Source organism: Pelodiscus sinensis, chromosome 22 (genome assembly GCF_052426305.1).
Source record: "Pelodiscus sinensis isolate ZL-2025 chromosome 22, ASM5242630v1, whole genome shotgun sequence".
Taxonomy (NCBI): domain Eukaryota; kingdom Metazoa; phylum Chordata; order Testudines; family Trionychidae; genus Pelodiscus; species Pelodiscus sinensis.
The window spans coordinates 7522256-7544385 of record NC_143073.1 but is presented as its reverse complement, the minus strand read 5'-3'; the positions used below and the strand labels follow the sequence as shown (position 1 = coordinate 7544385).

The following is a 22130-nucleotide window of genomic DNA, read 5'->3' as shown; positions in this document are numbered from 1 at the left end:
CTTTTCCCGATCGGGCATGAGCTTTTGGAGTTGCAGATAAGAGTGTGTCACAGCAGTGGTGTCCTAGCAGGCTGCACTTTCTGTCCCTGCAGACATCGGACTCAGAAATCACCCTGCAGATCTTCAACGTCTCCTCCAGCTTTAACCGAAAAGACATCACCTGCCGGGCTGAGAACGAGGCGGGCCCCAGTGAGGAAGCCGTGCAGCTGAATGTCACATGTAAGTGGCATGCAGGGCAGCTGGAAGCAGGGTGTATGACAATGAGAATGGCCTAGTGGCTAAAGGGACTACGTGCAAGTCTGCCCTCTGCCACAGATTTCTTGAGTTTCCTTGGGCAAGTCACTTCACTGCAGCCCATGGAGATGTACCTGAACTAGTTTGGATCTAGCTAGCTGGCCCAGCCTGAGCGCCCACTCGCCTTCTCTCCCGCAGTCCCGGCCGTGATCGTGCACCTGCAGGAAGCGATCCCGCAGCACTACTGGTGCATCCCCTTCTCGGTGGACGGCAACCCTCCTCCGGCCCTGCGCTGGCTCTTCAACGGCTCTGCCCTGGTGGAGGGGCCCTACATCCACACCAAGATCGTGGAGTACGAGCACAACTCCACCGTGGCGCACGGCTGCCTGCAGCTGAACCGGCCCACCCATGTCAACAACGGGAACTACACGCTGCTGGCCCGCAACCCGCTGGGGAACGACACCCGCACTGTCCTGGGGCGCTTCATGGACAACCCCTTCAGCTTCAACCCCGAGGAGCCCATCGTGGGTAGGGATCCCCTTCCCCCACCGCGGGGCTGAACTCCCCTCCCCGCTGAGCCTTTCATGCCACCTAGGGCGAGTACTAAGGTGGGGGAGGAATTGCTTAGAGCAGGGGTGGCCAACCCATTAAAGAAAGAGAGCCAAAACAGCAGCAGAAAAAATGTGAAGAGCTGCACCAGAATTGCTGAGGAAAAAAAAAAAAAAAAAAAGAATGCTGCCCCTTTAAAAAAAAAAAAGAATGTTGCCCCTTTAAAAAAAAAAAAAAAAAAGAATGCTGCCCCTTTAAAAGCCACAGGTTGGGCTTTTTGGCCACATCAGGTTCTCACCATCTTGCCAATGCTATTTTGCTGTTCTGGATGGCTCCCCTGCACCCGGTGTTCACAGGGAGTCGGGGGCCGTTTGTAGGGGTGCATAAGGCGGCTTTGCCTTCCACAGGGGAGGCTTCGCAAGCTGTACTTTCGGGGTGAAGAACTGCACCCGGCTCACGAGCTGCAGGTTGGCCACCCCTGGCTTAGAGGAGGGAGTAGCTAGGAGGAACAGATTCCTGGCTTTGCCACTGCCCTACCGTGTCATCTCAGGCAAGGCCTGAACTCACTCTGTGCCTCAGTTTCCCCTCCCACCCGTTTTGGATTGAGTCTATACCATGCCCCACATGATGGGGCCCTCACCTCCTCTAGGGGGTGCTCTAGCAATACAGCTAATGATACTCCTCATTACAGGCTTGCTTCCCCTCTCCCTACGGGGCCATGAAAGATCTTGAAGGTTATTAGTGGAGGTGGGTTGAGGGACCGAAGCTTGTAGGGGTTAGACCTGGCCCGTGCCTGGAGCAGCCTCTTGCACCAGTGCCAGACGGGTGTGAAAAGCCATTGCACGGCTGGCACCCATTGCACACCAAATCTGCGAGGGGCAGGGCAGCTGTGGGAGTTGGGGCGCTGTGTCCGCCTCCCTCTCCCTGCTCCGCTTCAGAGCGGGGGCAGGTGGGTGATTCAGCAGGGGTCCAGGTGTCTGAGTTCCCTCCTGCTCACCCCAGTTTCACACCAGAGTCACTCCCTTGAGGTTCACTCCGGATTTGCGCCGGAAGGAAATTCAGGCCCTGGGCTGGGGTTCTGCAAAAAGTCAGCTGAGACTGGCCCGATCCGGTTCCGCCTCCCCCCCCCCCCCAATGCACGGATGCAAAGCTGGGGTACTGTGATCCGGATTGGATTCTGGCTGGGGGGCACCAGGGCAGGGATCCAGGGAGCCGGTGCTGATGCCGTTCAGCAAGTAACAATGCTTTTCCTCCCCGTTTCCTTGCTGCCGCAGTGTCCCTGCCACCGGTGGGTGAGTATTTCCCAGGTCACAGCTGCTCCTCTGTCCCCCAGCTTGAATTTTCCGATGCTCCTGAGCGGCTCTGTCCACCCAGCAGGGTTGCATCCCACCTGCCTGCTCCAGATCCTTCCCACTTACCAACCCCTCCTTCAGGAGAAGCCGGAGGGTCTGCGGTGCAGGAGGCTGAGTTATTGCAACTAGGGCTGCTGCTTGTCACTTGCCTTCCACTCAGGGTGGGGGGGGGGGCTGCCAGTGAAACTGACCGAGGTTTAGGGCAGTCCCATGGGATCTCCTCAGGAGCGTCTGGGAGGTTCTGCAGCAGGCAGGTGTGCTGAGGGATGTGTGGCTAGAACCTTTCAGCCACTAGCAGTGGTTCAAGAGGAAGCCGGAATCTTACACCGCATCCTCCAGTGTTGCACAGAGGAGAGGAGGGGTCTTTGGGGTGTTCGGGGGGCCCATACACCCTATCCCTGCCCCAAAAGTGGTGCTTGATATCTGAACCCCAGATTTTGCAGCTAGCCCCGTTCCAAACCCCAGACTCCTCTTGGATCCAGCCCCCTCGCCCCCCAAATAAAACCCCAGCCCTGAATGCTGCGTGGGTCTGGCTGAAATTCTCCAGGCTGATATAACACTGCTGCCTTTCTCCCCTGCTGCAGGCAAGGGGAACAGCACGCTGGACGGGCCGGTGGAAACGTCAGAGGAGCACACATTTGGGGTGAGCCTCGGGAAGGCAGATTTTTTTGGGGGGAGGGACAGAGGGCCCCCAGAATATGCCTGCCTTTCTCTGCTGCTGCATGAAGACTGGGCACACAGAACCTTAGGGTCTGTTCCGCCTTTCTGGAAGGAGCTCACTGCACTCGGAAAACATGAACCAAGTAAATCCACCCCCCTCCCGTGATGCAAGTCGGTATTGTCACCCCCACGTCATAGGTGGTGAAACTGAGGCACAGGGCACCAAAGTAACTCACCCAAGTGCACCCAGCAGGGTGGAGGCAGAGCTGAAGATCTTGACTCCCAGCCCGCTCCTTTTGCCTCTAGATCCCTCTCCCCCTGCCCTTCCCAGAGCTAGGAACAGAACCCAGGCATCCGGCGGCTGGGACTTGCACTGTGATCCCTAGACAATATTGGTTCCCCTGTCGTGCCATGTTATGGTGTCAATGGCCAGGCTGTATTTCCCCCCGCTTAAAAAGGAGGCAGTATTTCTAGTGCTGAGAACAGTGGGGACTGGATGATCTTCCGCAAGTCACATGTCGTCCCCCCATGCCTCAGTTTCCCCCTCTGAGAAATGGGGATTGTAACACTGTCCTGACGTGCAGGTGGCTTTTGAGGCTTCAAGGGCTCTGGGGGCCCCAACTGCTGGGGCCTTGGCTCATGCCACATGGCATGTTCTGCGCCCTGCTGGTGCGATGGACCATAATGACTTTGCGGTTGAGAAGAGCCAAGACCAAATCCCCGAGGTGGATGAAGGACCCATCAAGGGCAGAGGGGCCTTTATCTCTGCGATGGGCCAGATCCTGCCTCTCTATCCCAGCCCTCAGGCACTGGGAGTCTGGGTCTGACCCCAAGCCCAGATCCCCCTCCGGCCCCGTGAACCAAGTCGCATTTCCTCCCTCTCTCCAGGTCTCCGTGGCTGTGGCCCTGGCTGTTGTCGCCTGCCTCTTCCTCTCCGTCATGCTGATCGTGCTGAACAAATGCGGACGGCATTCCAAGTTCGGCATTAACCGTAAGTCTCTGTGTTCCTGAAGCGGCAGGTAAGCCGACACTGAAACCTTCAGCCCTGGAAATACAGGCCTCTGATGCCTGAGCTGAAGAAGTAACTCCACCAGTGGTAGCAGTAGTAGGCTGTTATCCCCGGAGTGTAATTCCTCCCAGGCATGGAGAATGTTGGATTCTCAGACTAAATGACCGTGCCCAGTTGGCATCTTGCTTCAGAGGATGGTCAAAAGTCCCACAATGAACCTGGCCAGCTGTGCAGTGCTCCAAATGTGAGCTTCTGCCCTATAGTCTAGGCCAGTGTTTCCCAATTTTATTTGACCACGGAATCCTTTTCAGTTTAAAAGAATGTCAAGGAACCCCAGAGTTGGTTGACCAAAAAAAAAAAAAAAAACTCTGTCTCTTTAAGAGGGATCAGGGGAGTTTCACAGAACCCCAGGGTTCCGTGGAGCGCCAATTGGGAAACACTGCTACAGGCCAGGGCCATCCTTAGGATGTATGGAGTCCTCGGCAGCACTATTAAAATGGTGCCCCTGTGCCTGATGGCAGCCGGGGGGTAGACGATGATTTTTTAGAGCTGTGATTTTATAATCTCGAGCAACACACGAATGAAATATTTGTAAAGCACATTTTAAACTCAGATGCTGTCGACTCACTCACACAATATATTCAGACGCTTCAGGGGGTAGCTGAGTTAGTCTGTATGGGTATGTCTACACTATGCCTAATTCAAACTAAGACTGCAAATGTAGGCATTCGGAATTGCAAATCAAGCCCGGGATTTAAATATCCCGCGCTTGATTTGCATGTTCCCGGCCGGTAGCCATTTTTGAAACTTACAAGCCCGAACTAACTGCCCGCATCTACATGCGGCAGGGAAACAGGCATTCAAAATAAAGCCTTATTCCGAACTACCTGTTGTTCCTCCTGCAATCCCGGGCTTGATTTGCAATTCCGAATGCCTACCTTTGCAGCCTTAGTCCGAATTAGGCTGCAAGTGTAGACATACCCTCCAGGATAAACTTCAAAAACCAACAGTCTGGTAGCACTTTATAGACTAACAAAACATGTAGACGGGATCACGAGCTTTCGTGGGCACAGCCCACTTCTTCAGATGACTGGAGTGTACGATGTCCAGGACCAAAATAAATAGGGGAGAAGGGAGGGGTGGAAGAAGGAAAAAATAGGAGGGAGGGGAACAAGAAGTGGAAGTGGGTAAAAAATATCAAGAGGAAAGTCGAGCTGGAATGTAATAGGAAAAACAAATAGTTTCTAAGTACCTAAATGCTGGATACATTTTTTTTAAAATTAAATTTTTAAATTAATGGAGATTGCCTATCTCCTAGAACTGGAAGGGACCTTGAAAGGTCACTGAGTCCAGTCCCCTGCCTTCTCAGCAGGACCAAGTACCATCCCTGACGAATTTTTGCCCCAATCCCTAAATGGCCTCCGCAAGGATTGAACTCACAACCCTGGATTTAGCAGGCCAATGTTCAAACCATTGAGCCAAGAGGCAGAGAAGAACTGTTAATTAGCAAACAACACATGGTCAGGTAGCACTTAAAGACTGACAAAACATGTAGATGGTCTCATGAGATTCTACAGAGACAAAGAACCATTGTCGCCTTCATTGTTCGGTAGGTTGATAATGACCCAGTCATCCAGTATCTTCATTAGTCCACGAGTGGGAGAGTGGAACTTGTGAATGAGCTGTAGTTCCAGAACTTCCCTGTGTATTTGGCTTGTGGAATTGGTTTGTAACAAAACAGCTGCTTGAAGATCTGTTAATGAACGCCCAGGGAGATTAAAGTGTTCTCCAACAGGTTTCTGTATGTTCCCTTTACGGATATCTGATTTGTGTCCATTAATTCTCTCCCGTAGGGACTGTCCTGTTCGTCCAATATATATTGCAGTGGGGCATTGCTGGCATTTGATGGCGTAGATTAAATTACTAGATGTGCAGTATATTCAGAACCTGACAGTACGTTCCTGGGGTTGGCAAACCAAACCCCGGGTGAGATGGCTTTGTTACCATGCGAATGGCAATTTCCCAGGTGCAAGGTTCTGCTGATAGGTCTGTCAGGCGTTGTCCCTTTTCAATTAATAGATCCTCAGGGTGGGGAGGGGGAGCAGAGCCACAGAACGGGGATCGGAAGAGGCGGGAGGGTGGACATTAGGACCCAGCGGTGCCCCAGATTTTCAGGCGCCCTACGCAGCTGCATAGTCTGCATTTGGGCAAGGATAGCTCTGCTCTAGATTTCTTCCTGCAGGCCCCTGATGCAGCTAAGGCCCCACAGCCCAGTTTGGATCCCACTTGTCCTCATGTAACTTGGGCCCATTCCTCATCTGGGGTAACCAAGAGTGACCCCAGGAGAATCCCGTCCCCACTAGGTGTTGCAACAGTGCCAACTGTTCTAGCCCGTGGCCAGAACCCCGCTGAGCATCGCCTTCCCAGGGCAGGGATAAATCCCCCGGCAGGGGCTAACAAGGGGTCAGACGCTGCACTGGAGTGACCCTCACTTTGCAGAGGGCTTGGGGACCCTGGAGAGTGGTCGGCTGGGAGGAGTCTCCCCTTCCCCTGTGCTGGAGGCCGCTGGGTCCCTGCAGCTGCAATCCCTGGGCATTGATGGGCACCGGGTTGGAACAAGAATCTTAGCACCCCTGTGCCTTGTGGGCGTGGAGGTGTCAGATCTCCTGGGGAGCAGGAAGCTGGGGACACCCCCTCGGTGATTACTGCAACGCTACCTGCTCTGTGGCCTCCCAGCGGGGCTGGGGGGGGGTAGATAGACCAGGGGAGGAGGGCTGCTAGAGCCTGACATTTCTCCTCTTCCTGGTCCCATGCAGGGGCGGCCGTGCTGGCTCAGGACGACGACCTGGCCATGTCCCTGCACTTCATGAACCTGGGCAGCAGCCCCCAGTCCTCTGCCGAGAGCAAGCTGGAGGGGCTGAAAACTAACTTCATTGAGAACCCGCAGTACTTCTGTGACACCTGTAAGGGCCGTGGGAGGGCAGGTCCGGGGGTGGGGGTGGGGAGGGGACAGGGTGGGTTTTGGAGGTTTAGGGGGAGTCGAGTGGGCTCGGGGCGTAAGGGGGCAGGCCAGTCCTGGGGTGTTAAGAGGGAGGAGCATGCATCTCAGGGGGAGGGGGAGCAGAGGGGTCCCAGGATGGAGGGGCATGCGTACTTGGGGTGGGTGCAAGGGGGTATAGTGCTGCGGGACTCTGTGGAACTCCCTGCTTCGTGTGCGGGGCCAATTCTAGCAGGGGAAAGGTACACACACGCCCAGTGCGGGCTGGGTCCTTGGTGTCTGTGGGGCAGGGTGTTGGGGAAAAGCAAAGGAAGAGAGCGGGGGAATTGTAGGGGTTCAGAGCTGGCCCCTCCCACCTGCGTCCCTGGGCCCCTCCCACCTGCGTCCTTGGGCCCCTCCCACCTGTGTCCCTGGGCCCCTCCCACCTGCGTCCCTGGGTCCCTCCGGGTTTCCTAACCAGACCTCTCACTCCTCTCCCCGGAAGAGCCCAGGTCCCAGATCCCTCTGGCTTCTCTCCTCCTCCTCCTGACCTCAGCCCCCCGCTTCCCCCTTCTCCAAATTCAACTCTCGCCCCCCGCTGGCCTGCCCTGCCTCCCTGGCCCTCCTTCCCATCACGATCCCCCTCCCGCGAGAGCCAGATGCTCCCCACCCTGCTCCCCACCGGTGACGCTGCCGGGTGCCTTGCTCAGTTCTAGCTCCTTGCAGGCGTCCACCACATTAAGCGCAGAGACATCGTGCTGAAGTGGGAGCTGGGCGAAGGCGCCTTTGGGAAGGTCTTCCTGGCCGAGTGCTACAACCTCATCCCCGAACAGGAGAAGATGCTGGTGGCTGTTAAGGTAACCCGCTGCCCTCCTCTGGGGGCATCCTGGGTGCTGCAAGCTGCAGCCATTCCCAACAGGCAGGGTGGGACTAGAACCCTAACGCATCAAAGCTATGGGCGAATCCCCATTTGCTGCCAGCAGTATAGACCACATGACACACTTTTTGAGGAGTGCTAATTCCATCCAGTAGGGGGCCCCGGTGAGTGTATAGACACACACCAGTGTATTGAATGGCAACCCAATCTAGACTCCTTCAGAGGTCAGATCTAAACTCCTGCCTATGTTTCTAGCTCTGGGTTAGACCCAAATGGGCCCTGGTTTATTCCCAGTTGTGATGGGCACATGGCCCCACATGGATGGTGATCAGCTGTCAGCCCGTTACAGGGATTAAGCTAGAGGCAACGGCTGAAATCAAGGTCCTGTTGTGCCAGGCACCTTTGAGACGCCCGGGGAGAGAAAGTCCCTGCTCCGAAGCATCTGCCATCTGTCTAGGAGGGTGTCACACGTGGGGCCCAGAAAGCTGAAATGACTTATCCGGGCTCCGCCACAGCAGAAGCAGGAAGGCCGGGACCCCAGTCCCTGTGCTTGGCCCGCCCTGCCCTCAGCCTGCCCCCTCTGGGTCCGTCTCCCTCCCTGCAGGCCCTGAAGGAGGCGACGGAGAGCGCCCGGCTGGATTTCCAGCGGGAAGCGGAGCTGCTGACGGTGCTGCAGCACGAGCACATCGTCAAGTTCTACGGGGTGTGCACGGAGGGCGAGCCCCTCGTCATGGTCTTCGAGTACATGAAACACGGCGACCTCAACCGCTTCCTCAGGTGGGCTCCGGGCCGGGGACAGGAGGTGGCACAGGCCACCTGGGGGAAGCCGGCTTCTGCCCCCGTGGGTGGTAGAACAGCCGCCGGAGCTGCTCTCACATACCCCCATCCCACAGCTCCGAAGAGCCGCTCCCCTCCCCACCCCCTCTGGCCCAGTCTCCGCAGGCAGGCTGCCCCCCAAACGGCCATTGTGCCAGCCTCACCCGCAGCGCACCACATACCCCCTCATGCCTCAACACCAGAGGGGGGCAGAGGAACGAAGGGGCAGTTGCGAGAGGGGGGGTTTCACCCAAGGCTGGGGCGCTCCGGGCTGCGAGGGAGAAGGATCTTGCACCCAGGCTGGGGAGAGCAATGCGGGGAGAGAGGGGCAGGGCTGGCTGATGGAGACCCAAGAGACATGGCCGCTAGGTTGCCTGGGATACGGATGCGGGGGGTGGGGGATAAATGGAGCCAGAAATGAGCCGGGGGGACTGAAGCTGGGGGTGGCCGTGGACAATGGGGGGGGAGACGTGATGGGAGGCAGAAGATGGTGGGGTCGGGGGGAGCGGAGGCCGTGGCCAAGGCGCTGGCCACCTCTTCCATGCGCCTGCCTCTTCTGTGCTCCCCTCCTGGACCGGCTCTGCCACGAAGGAGCCACCCACTGGTAAAGTGAGGGTCCTTCCCCCGGCCGGCTGCAGCACAGCAGGGCCCTGGCTCGGGCGCCAGGCCTCACCGGAGGCTGATGTTCGGGGCGAGGGGGGGAGGGGCGGTAGCCAGGGGCTGGAAAGAGGGGGGCGGGGCTGCGGGGGCAATCTGGAGACAGCTTGGTGAGAATGGGGGTCCCCGCGGAGAGAAGGGTGAGGCTCACGGCAGCTAAATAAGACCCCGCTGGGGGCCGCACAGGCCAAAGGGGGGGGGAGAACCCACCATAGGGTGGGGGCGCAAATCCCCCCTTTAAATAATACGTTGTTACACCCCCACACACCCGCCTCGATCACAACAAGGGCCTGCCGTTGTCTCCCTCGCAGCCCGGCTCCCAAACGGGTTCTGGCCATGGGCCCCCCACACCTTGCGGGTTGTGTTTGGCGACCACCAGCCAGGAACCTCAGGGGATTGGGGGGGGGCAGTCACAGCACCCCTCCCTCCCGGCTCCCCACCTGGCCCATTACTTTGCCCCGTTGCATCGCTCTCTGCTTGGGATGCTCCCTCCCCATGCTCCATTACCGCGGCAGCTCAGACAGCCGGCCCTGCTAATGCGCCCGCCTTGCAATATTGATTAGATTAGCTGTCTGAGAGGCTGCCAGGGAGGGAGATTGGCCATCAGCTGAAATAAGCAGAGACTTTTCGATTGGCCCCCGAGGTATTGCCGCTAGACGGGGGGCTGCCAGCGGCATCGCTTAGCGTCCGCGGGATGAGCTCTGAGACGTGGCTTTGATGATTATTGTTATGGGACTTGGCATTAATGGTTCTGCTTCCCGGGAGCCATGAGGCCCCGGCCCCGGCTTCCTCGCCCAGCGCTGTCAGCAGCACTTGGCATCAAACAAGCCCCCTGAAGTGCAGGCACCTGGCAGGGGGCGGGGAGAGGTCTTCACCTCCATCCGAGGTTCCCACTCATTTTTTTCCTTATCTGTGTGTAGAATAAATTTTCTTCTGTGCACCAAGGCATGGGCAGATGTGCACCACCAGTGGAAACACAGGCGGCCGGCGGTGGGCGCCCTGCTCATCAGCTGGGCGGGATTGCAGTCTCTCCTGGGCGGAAGGAATTCCCCCCAGCTCAGATTGGCAGGACTCTTGGTAGGGCTGGTGCTGGCACCAGCTGTAAGTAGGGAGGATAAGGCAGGTGCTGAAGTGTTAGACCCTGCTGGAGCCTGGGCCCTGGGTAATGGTGTCCCTGTGATTTGGCCGCACCAAGACCTGCTGGTGCGTCAGGAGTGTCCTAGCGACCTGGAGTTAGACTCTAACGTACCGAGCCAAGAATCGGGTCGGTTCCGGTCTGCGCTCACCACCGCCCGTCTTTGCCCAGGTCGCACGGGCCAGACGCGAAGATCCTGGATAACGGGAACAGCCACACGTTTGGGCAGCTGACCCTGAGCCAGATGCTGCAAATCGCCACGCAGATCGCCTCCGGCATGGTCTACCTGGCCTCGCTGCACTTCGTCCACCGCGACCTGGCCACGCGCAACTGCCTGGTGGGCCACCACCTGGTGGTGAAGATCGGGGACTTCGGCATGTCCCGCGACATCTACAGCACGGATTACTACCGGGTGAGCGCCCGCACGGGGAGGAGGGCAAGGGGCCCGATTCTGCCACCCACGCCTGCCCAGGGCCCGATCCACTGCCTGGGGGAGTCCATCAGGACCTTTCCGGCAGTGCCAGTGGGCCCGGGTGCAGGACGAGTGGGTGATACTGGTCGGGACCACCACGGTGCTCTCAAAGAACTCAAGATGGAAGGTGTTCTCCTTCCTGGATTAGGGCTGCTTTAGCCCTGAGACTCCAAACTCCTACCCCCCTCGCAGCCTACCGGCACCTCCCCTCCCCACGCCCCCCGGTGCCTGTCTCTCTTCCAATTAGGCCCCGTTGGGTTTGGGCTGGACTCAGGCCTTAATATTGGGGAGAAAATGCAAGTTGCCTCATAACCCTTTGTCAATATTTGTGTCTCACCTCCCCCCCCCCGACCTGACAGTTAGAGGATAACAGCCAACTACTGCTGCCAGCTAGTGGCGATGAGGACCTGGTACATAGAGGGGCGGGGATGTTTTCCAACTTTTTTTCTCGTGACCCAGTTGAAGAAAATCGTTGCTGCCGTGACTCAGCAGGGTGGGGCTGAGGATGGGAGCTTTGGGCTAAACGAGGGGGGCTCTGGCTTTGGGCGGGGTCAGGGCTGGGGCAGGAGGGGCTTCCCTTGAGCAGCTCAGTGGTGCAGCAGGGGGGCTAAGGCAGCTTCCTGCCTCTCCTGGCACCGCAGACCATGCTGCCCCCAGAAGCAGTCGGTTCCTAGCCAATGGGAGTGCAGAACTAGTGCTCGGGGCAGGGGCACTGAGTGGAGCCCTGTGCACTCCCCTTCCCCCCACCCCTAGGAGCCACTGCTTCTGGGGTGCAGCGCAGTCTGCAGTGCCAGGACAGGCAGGAAGCCAACTGCTCACCTGATCCCCCAGCAGAAAACGAGACGCACCGCCCAAAAGGGGGTTGCGATCCGTTGTTCGAAAACCACTGGTATAGAGGATAACAGCCTACAATTACTACCAGCTAATGAAGTTCAGTGGCTGGGCCATATAAGGAGAATAGCCTACTACTGCTGCCCAGCTCACTCCGGTAGAAATGTATGCTTTGGAAGAACCCTGTTGGGGATCCCATTGGCAAATTACTTGCCCCCCATTTCCCAGGCACCCCTCTGCCCAGGTCCCCGAGGCTGCATTCAGTGTCGGGGGAGGGCTTTCTCCTCCTTTGCTTCATTAACTAGAGACGACGTTTCCCGGGACTGCCCGGAGTAACCAATGCAATAGAAGAGTGAGGCTTCTCCGGGCAAACGCATCGCAAGCCGCATCCCCAGCTGGCCGGAGGGTTCTGCTGGCTGCAGAGACCCATCCATCTCCATTTCCTCGAAGGCTCTGCTGGGATCGGCTTCTGTGGCAGGCTGGGGGCTCCGAGGGGCCTCTTCCAATTTTCCCTTTTAGCTCCTGCCCCACCTCAGCCCTGATGCATATTTAATGGGGCCTGCAATGGAAAGGGAGCGCAGACCACTTAGCGAGAGGAAAGGCAGCACTGCCAGGAGCCAGAGAGGGGCCCCCATCACGGGCTTCTGTGGAAGGGTTAATAAAAGGGGAGGGGAGAGAGGTGATCCGGGAGGAGCAAGGAGCATCTTTCTGACTCCGTTCTGCTGGTGTAAATCAGGAGTAACTCCAGCAGAGACAGTGGAGTGACTCTGGTGTCAAACTAGTGGGAACAAACCGGGAAATCCAGCCCCGCCCCTTTCGACTGGCTCCTCTTATTTTCATTCCATCCTGTTCTTTCCTTCTGTGCCGCGCTTTGTCATGCTTCCTGTTCGAGGCCAGCAGGATGAAGTTTAATAAGGACAAATGCAAAGTCCTCCGCGTAGGAAGGAACAGGGAAGGACAGAATGGGAAGTGACTGTCTAGGAAGGAGTCCTGCAGAAAGGGATCTAGGGGTCAGAGTGGACAAGTTAAACATGAGTCAACAGTGTCCTTCAGTTGTTTAGCCCTGCAAGGTATTCAGCTGTTGATATGTAAATACGGCTCATACTAGAATGTAAATCCAGTTCAGTTAGTGCTATAGGCCTGACGGGGAGTACTAGGGTCAATTGTTAGTTACAATGCACAAAATTCCATTCTAATTTGGCTGTTGAGGGGTCACAGGCCATGTTGACCCTAGATATAGGAGTTGTAAAATGTGACCGTCGGTACTTGCAGGAGGGACACTACAAGGCTACATCTACACTGGTGGCTTCTTGCTCAAGAACAGCTGTTCTTGCGCAAAAACTTGCCGGGTGTCTACACTGCATGTGTGGTATTGTGCAAGTAGATTTATAGTACAGCATCAGAAAACAGGGCTTCTTCCGGAAGAGTTATTCCTCTCCCCATGAGGAATAAGCCCTCTTGTGCAAGAGCGCTTGCACAAGAGGGCAGTGTAGACAGGCAACATGAATTTCTTGCACAAGAAACCCCTATGGCTAAAATGGGCATTAGAGCTTTCTTGCACAAGAGAGCATCCACACTGCCATACATGCTCTTGCACAAAAGCACATCTCTTGTGCAAAAGCACATGCCAGTGTAGACGCGCTCTTGTGGAAGACTTTTGCGCAAGAACTCTTCTGCAAAACAGTTCTTGCGCAAGAAGCTGCTAGTGGAGACGTGGCCCAGGAGTGTTGCGAGCAAGACACGAGAAGTCATTCGTCTGCTCTCCTCTGTACTGATGAGGCCTCAGTTGGAGTCTTGTGTCCAGGTCTGGGTACCACATTTCAAGAAAGATGTGGAGAAACTGGAGAAGGTCCAGAGAAGAGCAACAAGAATGATGAAAGGTCTAGAAAACGTGAGCTACGAGGGAAGACTGAAAGAACTGGGCTTGTTACGTTTGGAAAAGAGAAGATGGAGAGGGGACATGATAGTGGTTTTCAAGTAGATAAAAGGGTGTTACAAAGAGGAGTGAGAAAAATTAAGGGGGAGGGATAGCTCAGTGGTTTGCACATGGGCCTACTAAACCCAGGGTTGAGAGTTCAATCCTTGTGAAGGCTATTTGGGGCAAAAATTCATCAGGGATGGTACTTGGTCCTGCTGTGAAGACAGGGGACTGGACTCAATGACCTTTCAAGGTCCCTTCCAGTTCTAGGAGATAGGCAATCTCCATTAATTAAAAAAAATTGTTCTCTTTGGCTCTGAGGACAGGACAAGAAGCAAAGGGCTGAAACTGCAGCCAGGGAGGTTTAGGTTGGACACTTGGAAAAATTTCCTGACTGTCAGGGTAGTTAACACTGGAATAAATTGCCCAGGGAGATTGTAGAATCTCCATTACTGGATAAATTTAAAAACAAAAACTGGTCTAGTAACACTTTATAGACAACAAAACATAGATGGGATCATGAGCTTTCGTGGGCACAGCCCACTTCTTCAGATGACCGGAGTATTGAGTTTAGGATACCACCTATTGTTTTGTTAGTCTATAAAGTGCTACCAGACCAGTTTTTGTTTGTTTTTCCTGTACAGACTATCTTGGCTACCCTCTGAAACTTTTAAGAGCAGGTTAGACAGACATCTGTCAGGGATGATCAGTGCTTGGTCCTGCCGTGAGGGCAGGGGACCGGACTCAATGACCTCTTGAGGTCCCTTCTAATTCTATGATTTCTTCTTTGTTTTTTCTTTTCTTTCTTCTCTTGCTTTTCCCTCCTTTTACTCCCTTCTTTCTCATTCTCCTGCTCTTTGTTTCTCCCTGGACTTTTCTTTTGATTTTTAATTTTCTTTCTCTTAAATCTTTTTCTTTCTCCTCTTTGGCTTTTCAAACTCCTTCCTGCTTTCTCTTCTCATTTTTCTCTCTCCCTCTCATTCTTTCTGTGCAATATTCTGGCCCTGCCCCATCCCAATGACTAACCCCCCCCTCACCTGGTCTATTGGGCAGGTGGGTGGACGCACCATGCTGCCCATCCGCTGGATGCCACCGGAAAGCATCCTCTACAGGAAGTTCACCGCCGAAAGCGACATCTGGAGCTTTGGGGTGGTTCTCTGGGAGATCTTCACCTACGGGAAGCAGCCCTGGTACCAGCTGTCCAACACAGAGGTGAGGGACGGGGAGCTTGGTGTGTGTGTGTTGCAGCCGCAGGGTTGGGGCTGGGGAGGAGGGTTGGGTCAGGTTCAGACAGAAGGATCTTTGAGCAACTTGTTTTCGGATGGCCAAGCAGGCCACTGGGGGAAAGGAGATCGGCTGAGAAGGAAGGGAGGGTTGGGAGGAGTGGGGGACTCTATGTGGAAGCCTTTAGGACCCTTTGCTCCTGTGACAGTGCAGCCTAGAGGTTACAGTTGGGAGCAGGGAATGGTGTCCGCAGCTCTGAAAGGGAACCAGTGCTCCCTGTAAGCTGAGCATTTAACTGAGCATTTAGGTGGCCTCCCAGGAGAGATTCCAATGCGGTCCAGCTGATTAGCAGAGCGACCACAGCCGGCAGCATGTGTTTCTACTGGTGGTGCACATTGGCACATGCCTCGGTGCACAGCACAAAATTTATTCTGCACATGGATGAAAAAATTAGAGGGAGCGTTGGAGGGGAGTCTAGGGCAGAATATGGGTCCGAGCGCCTGAGTCCCATGTACCATCTGGGGGCCTGAGCAAGGAGCTGGGAAGCTGGACTCTAGAGTCCTAGCCCCGCATGTGCTTGGGAGTCTCACCCCTGCGTCTGTCAGGGCCGAGAACTCTCCCCTGGTGGGGATCAGTGAGCCCCTGTTGCAGGACCTTCCCACGACACGGCAGCAACGGGCAAAGCAGCTTCTGCCTCTAGCAGGCTCAGCCAGTCCTGCTCTCCAGGGTGGCAGGACCGGGTGGGGAGGGGCCAGTCTGGCTGTGGGGGGCGATATTTCAGTTCTCCAAAGCGTGAATGATCTGATCCAATTTGCCAGCCGGGGTGAAACCTGATCTGGCCCTAACGAACGCGCGCATGGCCTGAGAGCCTCCTTGCCCGTCTGATGTTCCCCTGCGCGGGGGGGGGGGGGTCCCCCAGAGCAGATTGATGGCTCCTTTCTGCCGAGCCCAGAAAGATTCTGGGAGTGGGGCAGGCCCTGAGGAGCCCAGCAGGCAGGGGGGATATATGGGGTCTGTTGGTTTGTGCTAATGACATCGTTCACACTAGGCTGGCATCTGCTGGCATCAGTCGACAGATTTTCCCCTCCCCCATCAGGACAGAAAAGGGCTGCTTAGCATTGGGCAGGGAGGGGATGGGGAAACTGAGGCACGGAGTGACAAAGGACTCAGCGGCAGAGCGAGGGAAAGGTTCCGGGAGTCCTTACCCCCGTTCCTGGGTGTTACCTCCGTCCCCATCCTGTGCCCCCAGCCGTTCCGCACAGAGAGGGCACACGGGCCGTGCCCTCCACAAGGGTAGACCTTGCAGGGTTGAAATGCCTGCCCCGGCCCTCCTGCCAGGGGGAGGCAGCCCAAGGCCTCATCTCCTTCCTCCGTGTCTCCGCAGGCCATCGAGTGCATCACGCAGGGCCGGGAGCTGGAGCGGCCCCGGACCTGCCCCTCGGAAGTGTACACCATCATGCAGGGCTGCTGGCAGCGGGAACCCCAGCAGCGGCAGAACATTAAGGAGATTCACAGCCGGCTCCAGGCCCTGGTCAAGACCCCTCCCATCTACCTGGACGTCCTGGGTTAAGGACAGAGATGGGGAAGGAAACCGGCTCTTCCTTCCGGACGACCCCTCCAGAATCCTCCTCCCATCCCCCCACCTGCCCCTCGCCCCAGGATCCCTCTCCCAGCCTGGGAACAGAGGGCTTCCCCATCTCCGGCCTCTGCAGCTCTTTCCTGGGAGCATCACGTCCGGACCAAGTTCTCCAAGACCCCGCGAACTCACACAGAAGTCGCTCCCGCAGCCTCCCTCCAGCTCGGATGGCAGCTCAGCCTCAGCCGCCGGGAGTCTCCTCGCCCGCTGCAGACAGACGGATAGATGCAAAAGGGCCAGACGGAGGACGCCTGCCCTGGGTCTCTTCCTGCAGCAGACCCCGCCCTGGCACTGGGACCCTCTTCCTAGGGTTCCCGGACAGCTCAGTGATGAGTTACCCGCTGGCCGAAGGACCGATGCCAGTGGCGGATATGTCGGGGGGTGGATGCTTCGGGGGCCCAGGCCCCAAGGGCAGTGGGAGGGGGAGGGGCGTGCTGTGGCGTGGTGTTTCATGCTATTTAGAGTTCGACATGCTAGCTCTCTTCTCTAGTGGCTTCTCTGGGGCGGGGCGGGGGGCCACGTCCCAGGGCAGGTGGGTTGTAAGTAACGGGACCTTTGTGGGCCACAGGGCTGGCTGCCAGACCAGCTCTCCGGCCCGGAACAGGTCTGCTCAGGCTGAGGTAACGACACCTTTCTCGGAGCGACGCCCTGCCCTCCTGGGCACTGGTTGCAGCTGCCTGGGATCTAGCCGGCTCCGGGAGGGAGAAGAGCAGCCGTGTGGGCTGGAGCGTGGGCCGGGCACGTTCTTCCTGTCGTGACTTCCCAGCTCTGGTGCCCACACTCCCTAGGGCAGCCTCGACTGAGAAGGCCGCTAGGCCCCGGGTGTGTGTCAGACCCACTGTTGCCCACGGGAGCAGATCCTCCGTGGGTGTAAATCTGCATCGCTCCTGCCGATTTGCACCAACCGAGGGTCTGACCCTGAGACTCTTGAGGTTTTAGCCTTGCTTGGCGGTTGTGGGCCACGAGCCAGGAAGTCCACCTGGGCAGCTGCTAAGGGGAGAGCTGCCTGACTCGGCTGCCCTGGCAGCCCGTCATCCCTCCCGACCCAGCTCTTTGTCTGCCCAAGGCCGCACGGGCCTTGAGACCCAGCTTCTCGCCTTGCCCTTGGCAGGAATCCCGTGCGGAGTTCGTGGGGGACTCCAGTCTCCAGGGTTCTGTGGGGTCGGGTTAAGTTCTCTGCTGGTGGCCGTGGGGGAGCGTGGCAAAGGGGCAGGAAAGGATGAGTCGGTTCTAAGGGCAAGCCCAGGACAAGGCCATGCAGAGGTGATCGTCTCTCTAAAGACACACCCCAACTCTGCCTCCGGTCAGGGGCTCCAGGCAGCAACTGCTGGGTAGACCCAGACAGAGGCGATCACCATGGTTCCCTGAAATGGTCAGGCCTGCTCCTCCTTCCTCACCCCTGCCGAATCTGGAGTGACACCTCTGAAATTGCTGGGTTTGATTCTCATTTACACGGAGATCCCTTTTGGCTGCTCTGGCAGTGTAACGAGGCATTAACGTTGAGGTAAATTATGATGATCTATTAGTATTGTGATACCACTTAGGCCCCCCAGTCAGGGGTTAGGACCCCGCTGTGCTAGATCTGTGCAGGGAGGTCTTGTCTACACTTGAAAGTTAATTCAGATTAATTCAGGGTGTGAATTTAAAGTGCTGTGGCAATTCCGGGATTGTTCTGGGTGTAGACAAGCTTATCCTAGTTCCACCTGCTTTATGGCCCCTTTCCAGTGTGAAGGGCCTACCCACAGAGTGGCAGCTTAATTAAACTGGTTTAGTTAAGTCGGGCAAACCGCTGTGTGGATGCTTATTCCAGCATGAAGGCAGTTTATTTTGCTTTAGTTTAAACCTGTCCCAAATTAAATTAAAGTGCAATAAACCTAATTTAAACCAAAATGGAGAGGGGGGAAAGAGTGTTGCTTCAGTTTAATTAATTCCATTTAAATTCACACAGTAAAGATTTGTCTTCCTGGGGACACTCAAGAAAGCTAATTCAAATTAACATTTAATATGGATTAGTTAAACCACATTACATTCCTTATTCAGAATAAAAGTTTCACCGTAATTCACAGTTTGACCTTAATTCACTTTGAAAATGAATTCAATTAAACCAAATTAAGGCCACTTTCATTCTGAATGGGTGTGTCCACACAGACTTAATGCAGTTTCACTAATCCACTTTCAATTCACATCTGTAGTCAATCCTGATTTAATTTGTCCTACCCCTCCCAGAGGCAAACTCTTAGGGTTAAATGGGGTGGAACTTTCCCCTGGAACTTATGCTGCTTTGAGAACAGGATCCTACAAAGCTAGAGGCTGCCTTCTTCGTGTTCATCTCTCTGTAGCGCTGTCTCTGCCTGTGGCAGACAAGTGTCTCTCTGAGCCGTAAGTCAACTCTGTGAAGGAAAATAATACGTAATAAAATCTGCTGTCCATTTCACTCAAGCGCTAGGCGATAGATTGGGTGAGAGTTATTGTCTATGTTGTTTCTTTACCGCGGTGGCTAGCCCAGCGCTCGCCTTCCCTGCAAAATGACTCTTTCCTCCTTAACTGGATTAGCTCCCCTTCTGCTCTCTTCTTCACCCAGGGCCACAGCTTCCCAGCAGGGTGATGAGCGAGAGATGAATTCACATGGCACCCTGCCCCCGCCCCCAGAGCAGAGGGTGGGTCATGTTGGGCCACGTTGCCAGACACGATCCGGCCCAGTCTGCTCCGCAGGGACTTCAGGAGAGAGGGGTTTAAGGAGAATTTGGGGACAGAGGAGGAAGGGAAAGGGTTTTATTTAATCTGCCATGGTCAAGATCGTTTGGGGTGGGTAAGATCTGGCCTTCTAATCCAGGCCATGGCCCACCCCACCAGGGCCGTAGGGTGCAGAGCAGTGCCATGCCACTCAAAGCGGCTGGCTGCTCTCTGTACCACCCGTGTGTGGGGGGGGGGAGGGGGGGAGGAAGGCCAGTGGGAGCCAAGAGACTGGGCTAGGGTGGAGGCGGGGACAGCATGTGGTGCAGAGTCACATTGAACATCCTTCTGCTTTGAGCGACCTGGGGCTGCAGCAGGCAGGGAGCCTGCCTGAGGGTCCCAGTGGACTGCTGGCTGGGAGCTGCCTAGGTAAGCATCTCCCAGCCAGAACCTGCCTCTGGCATCCCACCTGCTCCCTGTTCCAAGTCCTATGCATCCCCCCTCCAAGGTCAGACTCCGCCCCCCATCCTACAACCCTTCCCCAGGTCAGAACCCTCTCCTGCACCCCTCCCCCCCCGAACCCTGCCCCAGCTCACAACCCCTCCTTCATCCAAACTCCCTCTCAGACCCCACACCCCGTCCTGCACCCCAGACCCTTACCCTAGGCTCCCTCCTGCACCCAACCACCATCCCAAGCCCTGTACTCCCTCCATAGAAAAGTGCGGCCCTTGACCACTTACCCCAAATCTTGGAGTGCCCCCCCCCCAAAAATGATTGCCCACCCCTGAGGTAGAATGTGGATACATTTTGCAAACGCACCCGTGTGCTAAAATAGGAAGGATTTCCTAGTGGGTAGAGCACAGCTCAGCTCCTGGCTGGGCTGTCGGCTCGCGGCGTGAGTGTGGGCTTGTCTACATGGGGCGGTGCGCAGGAGGCGCTACTCCGGTTTAACGCCATGGGCGGAGGCTGGTATTCCAGAGAGGGAGCTCAGTCCCTTTTGGAAGGGGAGTGCGCGGATTTGGAACAAGGCCTTAACCTGAGAGAGTGAATCCATTTTAAATCCACGCCCTGCCTTCCCCCTGCGCTTTTACCCTGGGCGACCTTTTGCTGGCCTGGCCCCAGGGCGCCGCCATCTCGGCTGGTTTCTCAGACAGCAAACATTGGCACTTGACTGGAGCAGGGGCACCGGAAACGTTTTTGGAGGGGGGGTGCCTGTACCCCTCTCCGTGCCCTTCCCCGCCCCTAGAGCTGGGGCTGAAGGCCGACAGGACCTCCCATCCGCTGTCCAGGACCTCCCATCCAGGGTGAGCGTCTGGGAGCCGGGGACCAGCAGCTGAGTTCTGGGATATGGGGCCGGCAGTCGGGTGTAACCTGAGGCCAGTGGCTGAATGGGACTGGGGGCTGGCAGCAGAGCCCTTGGGCAGCAGTGAGCTGCTGGCAGGGACCCTGGGAGGCAGGGGCAAGGGGCCGGTGTCCTGGGGGCAGGAGCAGCAGCACCCCCTCCCCCTTTTCCCATGCCTATGGAAAGGAGGAACCTCAGCCGCTGGCTGCCAACAGCCCATGTGCTTTGCAGAGACCAGTAAAGGGGAAAAGACCTTCCCTGCGGGTCACAAACTTCCGCTACTTCTTGCCTCCTCAGGGAACAGGGGGGTCCCAGGTTCCCAGCCCCTCCCATGCACCTGCCCTGCTTTTGTGCCTCAGTTTCCCCACCTGCAAGGCAGCCTAGTGACACTGTCCTTTATGCGTCTCAGAGGGGGCAGCCGTGTGAGTCTGTAGCTACAAACACAAGACCACGAATAGTCCTGCAGCACCTTCGCGACTAACCCAAAAAACATAGCGGGTGTCATGCGCTTCTGTGGGCACAACCCACTTCTTCAGATGAGCCGAGCGAGGGGTCCACATAGACAGCAGAAAAAGAGCAGGAGGGGAAAAACCTGTCAATGAAAGCGGCTGTGCTAAATGAGGCTCATAGAGCGGGCTGTACGTGCCCCATGCTTACCTCCTGATGTCATATGGGTGTCGGACGGGCCAGTCTATGGTCTCTAAGGTGCTACAGGACAGTTCCTGCTTTTAGCTTTTCTTTATAATGTGCTGAGCATAACGGGGCAGTGGGCAGAGGGCAGGATCAGGGTCAAACCTGCCCTTTGACCAGACTGTCGGCTACACCCTCTCCCCAGCCTTCCTGCTTGGGCTTTGCCCCACAAGTGCTACTGAGGCATTAGCTGCATCTGGGATTTGGGCCCCACGAGGGCAGCGGGAGATGTTGAGAGAACTAGCGAGACATCAGTCTGGAGATCCCTGCTGAGCCAAGCTTTGGGCACGGAGGTTTACCCAGCTCCCCCCCCGGGAGTCCAGCACCCCCTCCCCCTTTTCCCATGCCTATGGAAAGGAGGAACCTCAGCCACTGGCTGCCAACACCCCATGTGCTGTGTGGAGCCCAATAAAGGGGAAAGGACTTTTTCTGTGGGGCACGAGCTGCAGCTACTTCCAGCCTCCTCAGGGAGTGGGGGGTACCAGCTGGGGCTGCTGCTGGTACAGCTGATCAGAGATGCTTTGCCCTGGGAAAAGACAGAAGGATCCTACCGGAGTGTGTGTGTGTGTCAGGCCCCGTGTGAGCCGAGCGACAGAGGATGGGCGCCTGTTATAGCCCCATCTCCAGCAGGTGGGAGGATCAGCTTCGGTGATCCCTGGTGTGTTGGCCGAGGGGCCGGACAGTGTGTAGGTACCAGCCCAGCAGGTGCAACAAATGTGCCTCTTTTAGCAACTGTACCTTGTGTGTTACTGAATGGCTTTTAACAGCTGGTGTTTGCAATATAACACCACCTACCCCTCCCCCCAACTCCCAGCCCCAGGCTGAATGTCATGAAACAGTCTCTGACCCGAAGAGGTCACAGGTAAAGTCCCTTCTAATGTTTCTATAAGTGTGCAGAATGAATTTTGTTATGTGCACCAAGGTATGTGCAGTTGTGCACCACCAGGAGAAACACCCGCTGTGGGCGCTTTGCTAATCAGCTGGGCGGCATTGGACTCTCTCCTGGGTGGCCGCCCAAGCGGCCATCTTACAGGGAGCACTGGTCACAGACATGGGTGCAGGAACTGCGCCCCCTGGT

At 56.4% G+C, this 22130-nt stretch overlaps 1 protein-coding gene across 2 annotated transcripts in view; it reads left to right on the top strand.

Moving 5' to 3' along the window:
• NTRK1 (neurotrophic receptor tyrosine kinase 1) overlaps positions 1–18786 on the top strand; it is a 40966-nt gene extending 22180 nt beyond the window's left edge. The window contains exons 7-17 of one of the 2 annotated variants that reach the window (XM_075907124.2): positions 93–219; positions 433–762; positions 2058–2075; positions 2720–2778; positions 3684–3786; positions 6621–6767; positions 7508–7638; positions 8263–8435; positions 10438–10678; positions 14541–14699; positions 16096–18786. In XM_075907124.2, coding sequence (XP_075763239.2) covers positions 93–219; positions 433–762; positions 2058–2075; positions 2720–2778; positions 3684–3786; positions 6621–6767; positions 7508–7638; positions 8263–8435; positions 10438–10678; positions 14541–14699; positions 16096–16281 — 1674 coding nt within the window. In that variant the 3' untranslated portion in view covers positions 16282–18786. The remainder of the gene's footprint in view (positions 1–92; positions 220–432; positions 763–2057; positions 2076–2719; positions 2779–3683; positions 3787–6620; positions 6768–7507; positions 7639–8262; positions 8436–10437; positions 10679–14540; positions 14700–16095) is intronic. The other variant, XM_075907125.2, reaches the window with a different exon arrangement.
• The last annotated feature ends 3344 nt before the right edge of the window (positions 18787–22130 follow it).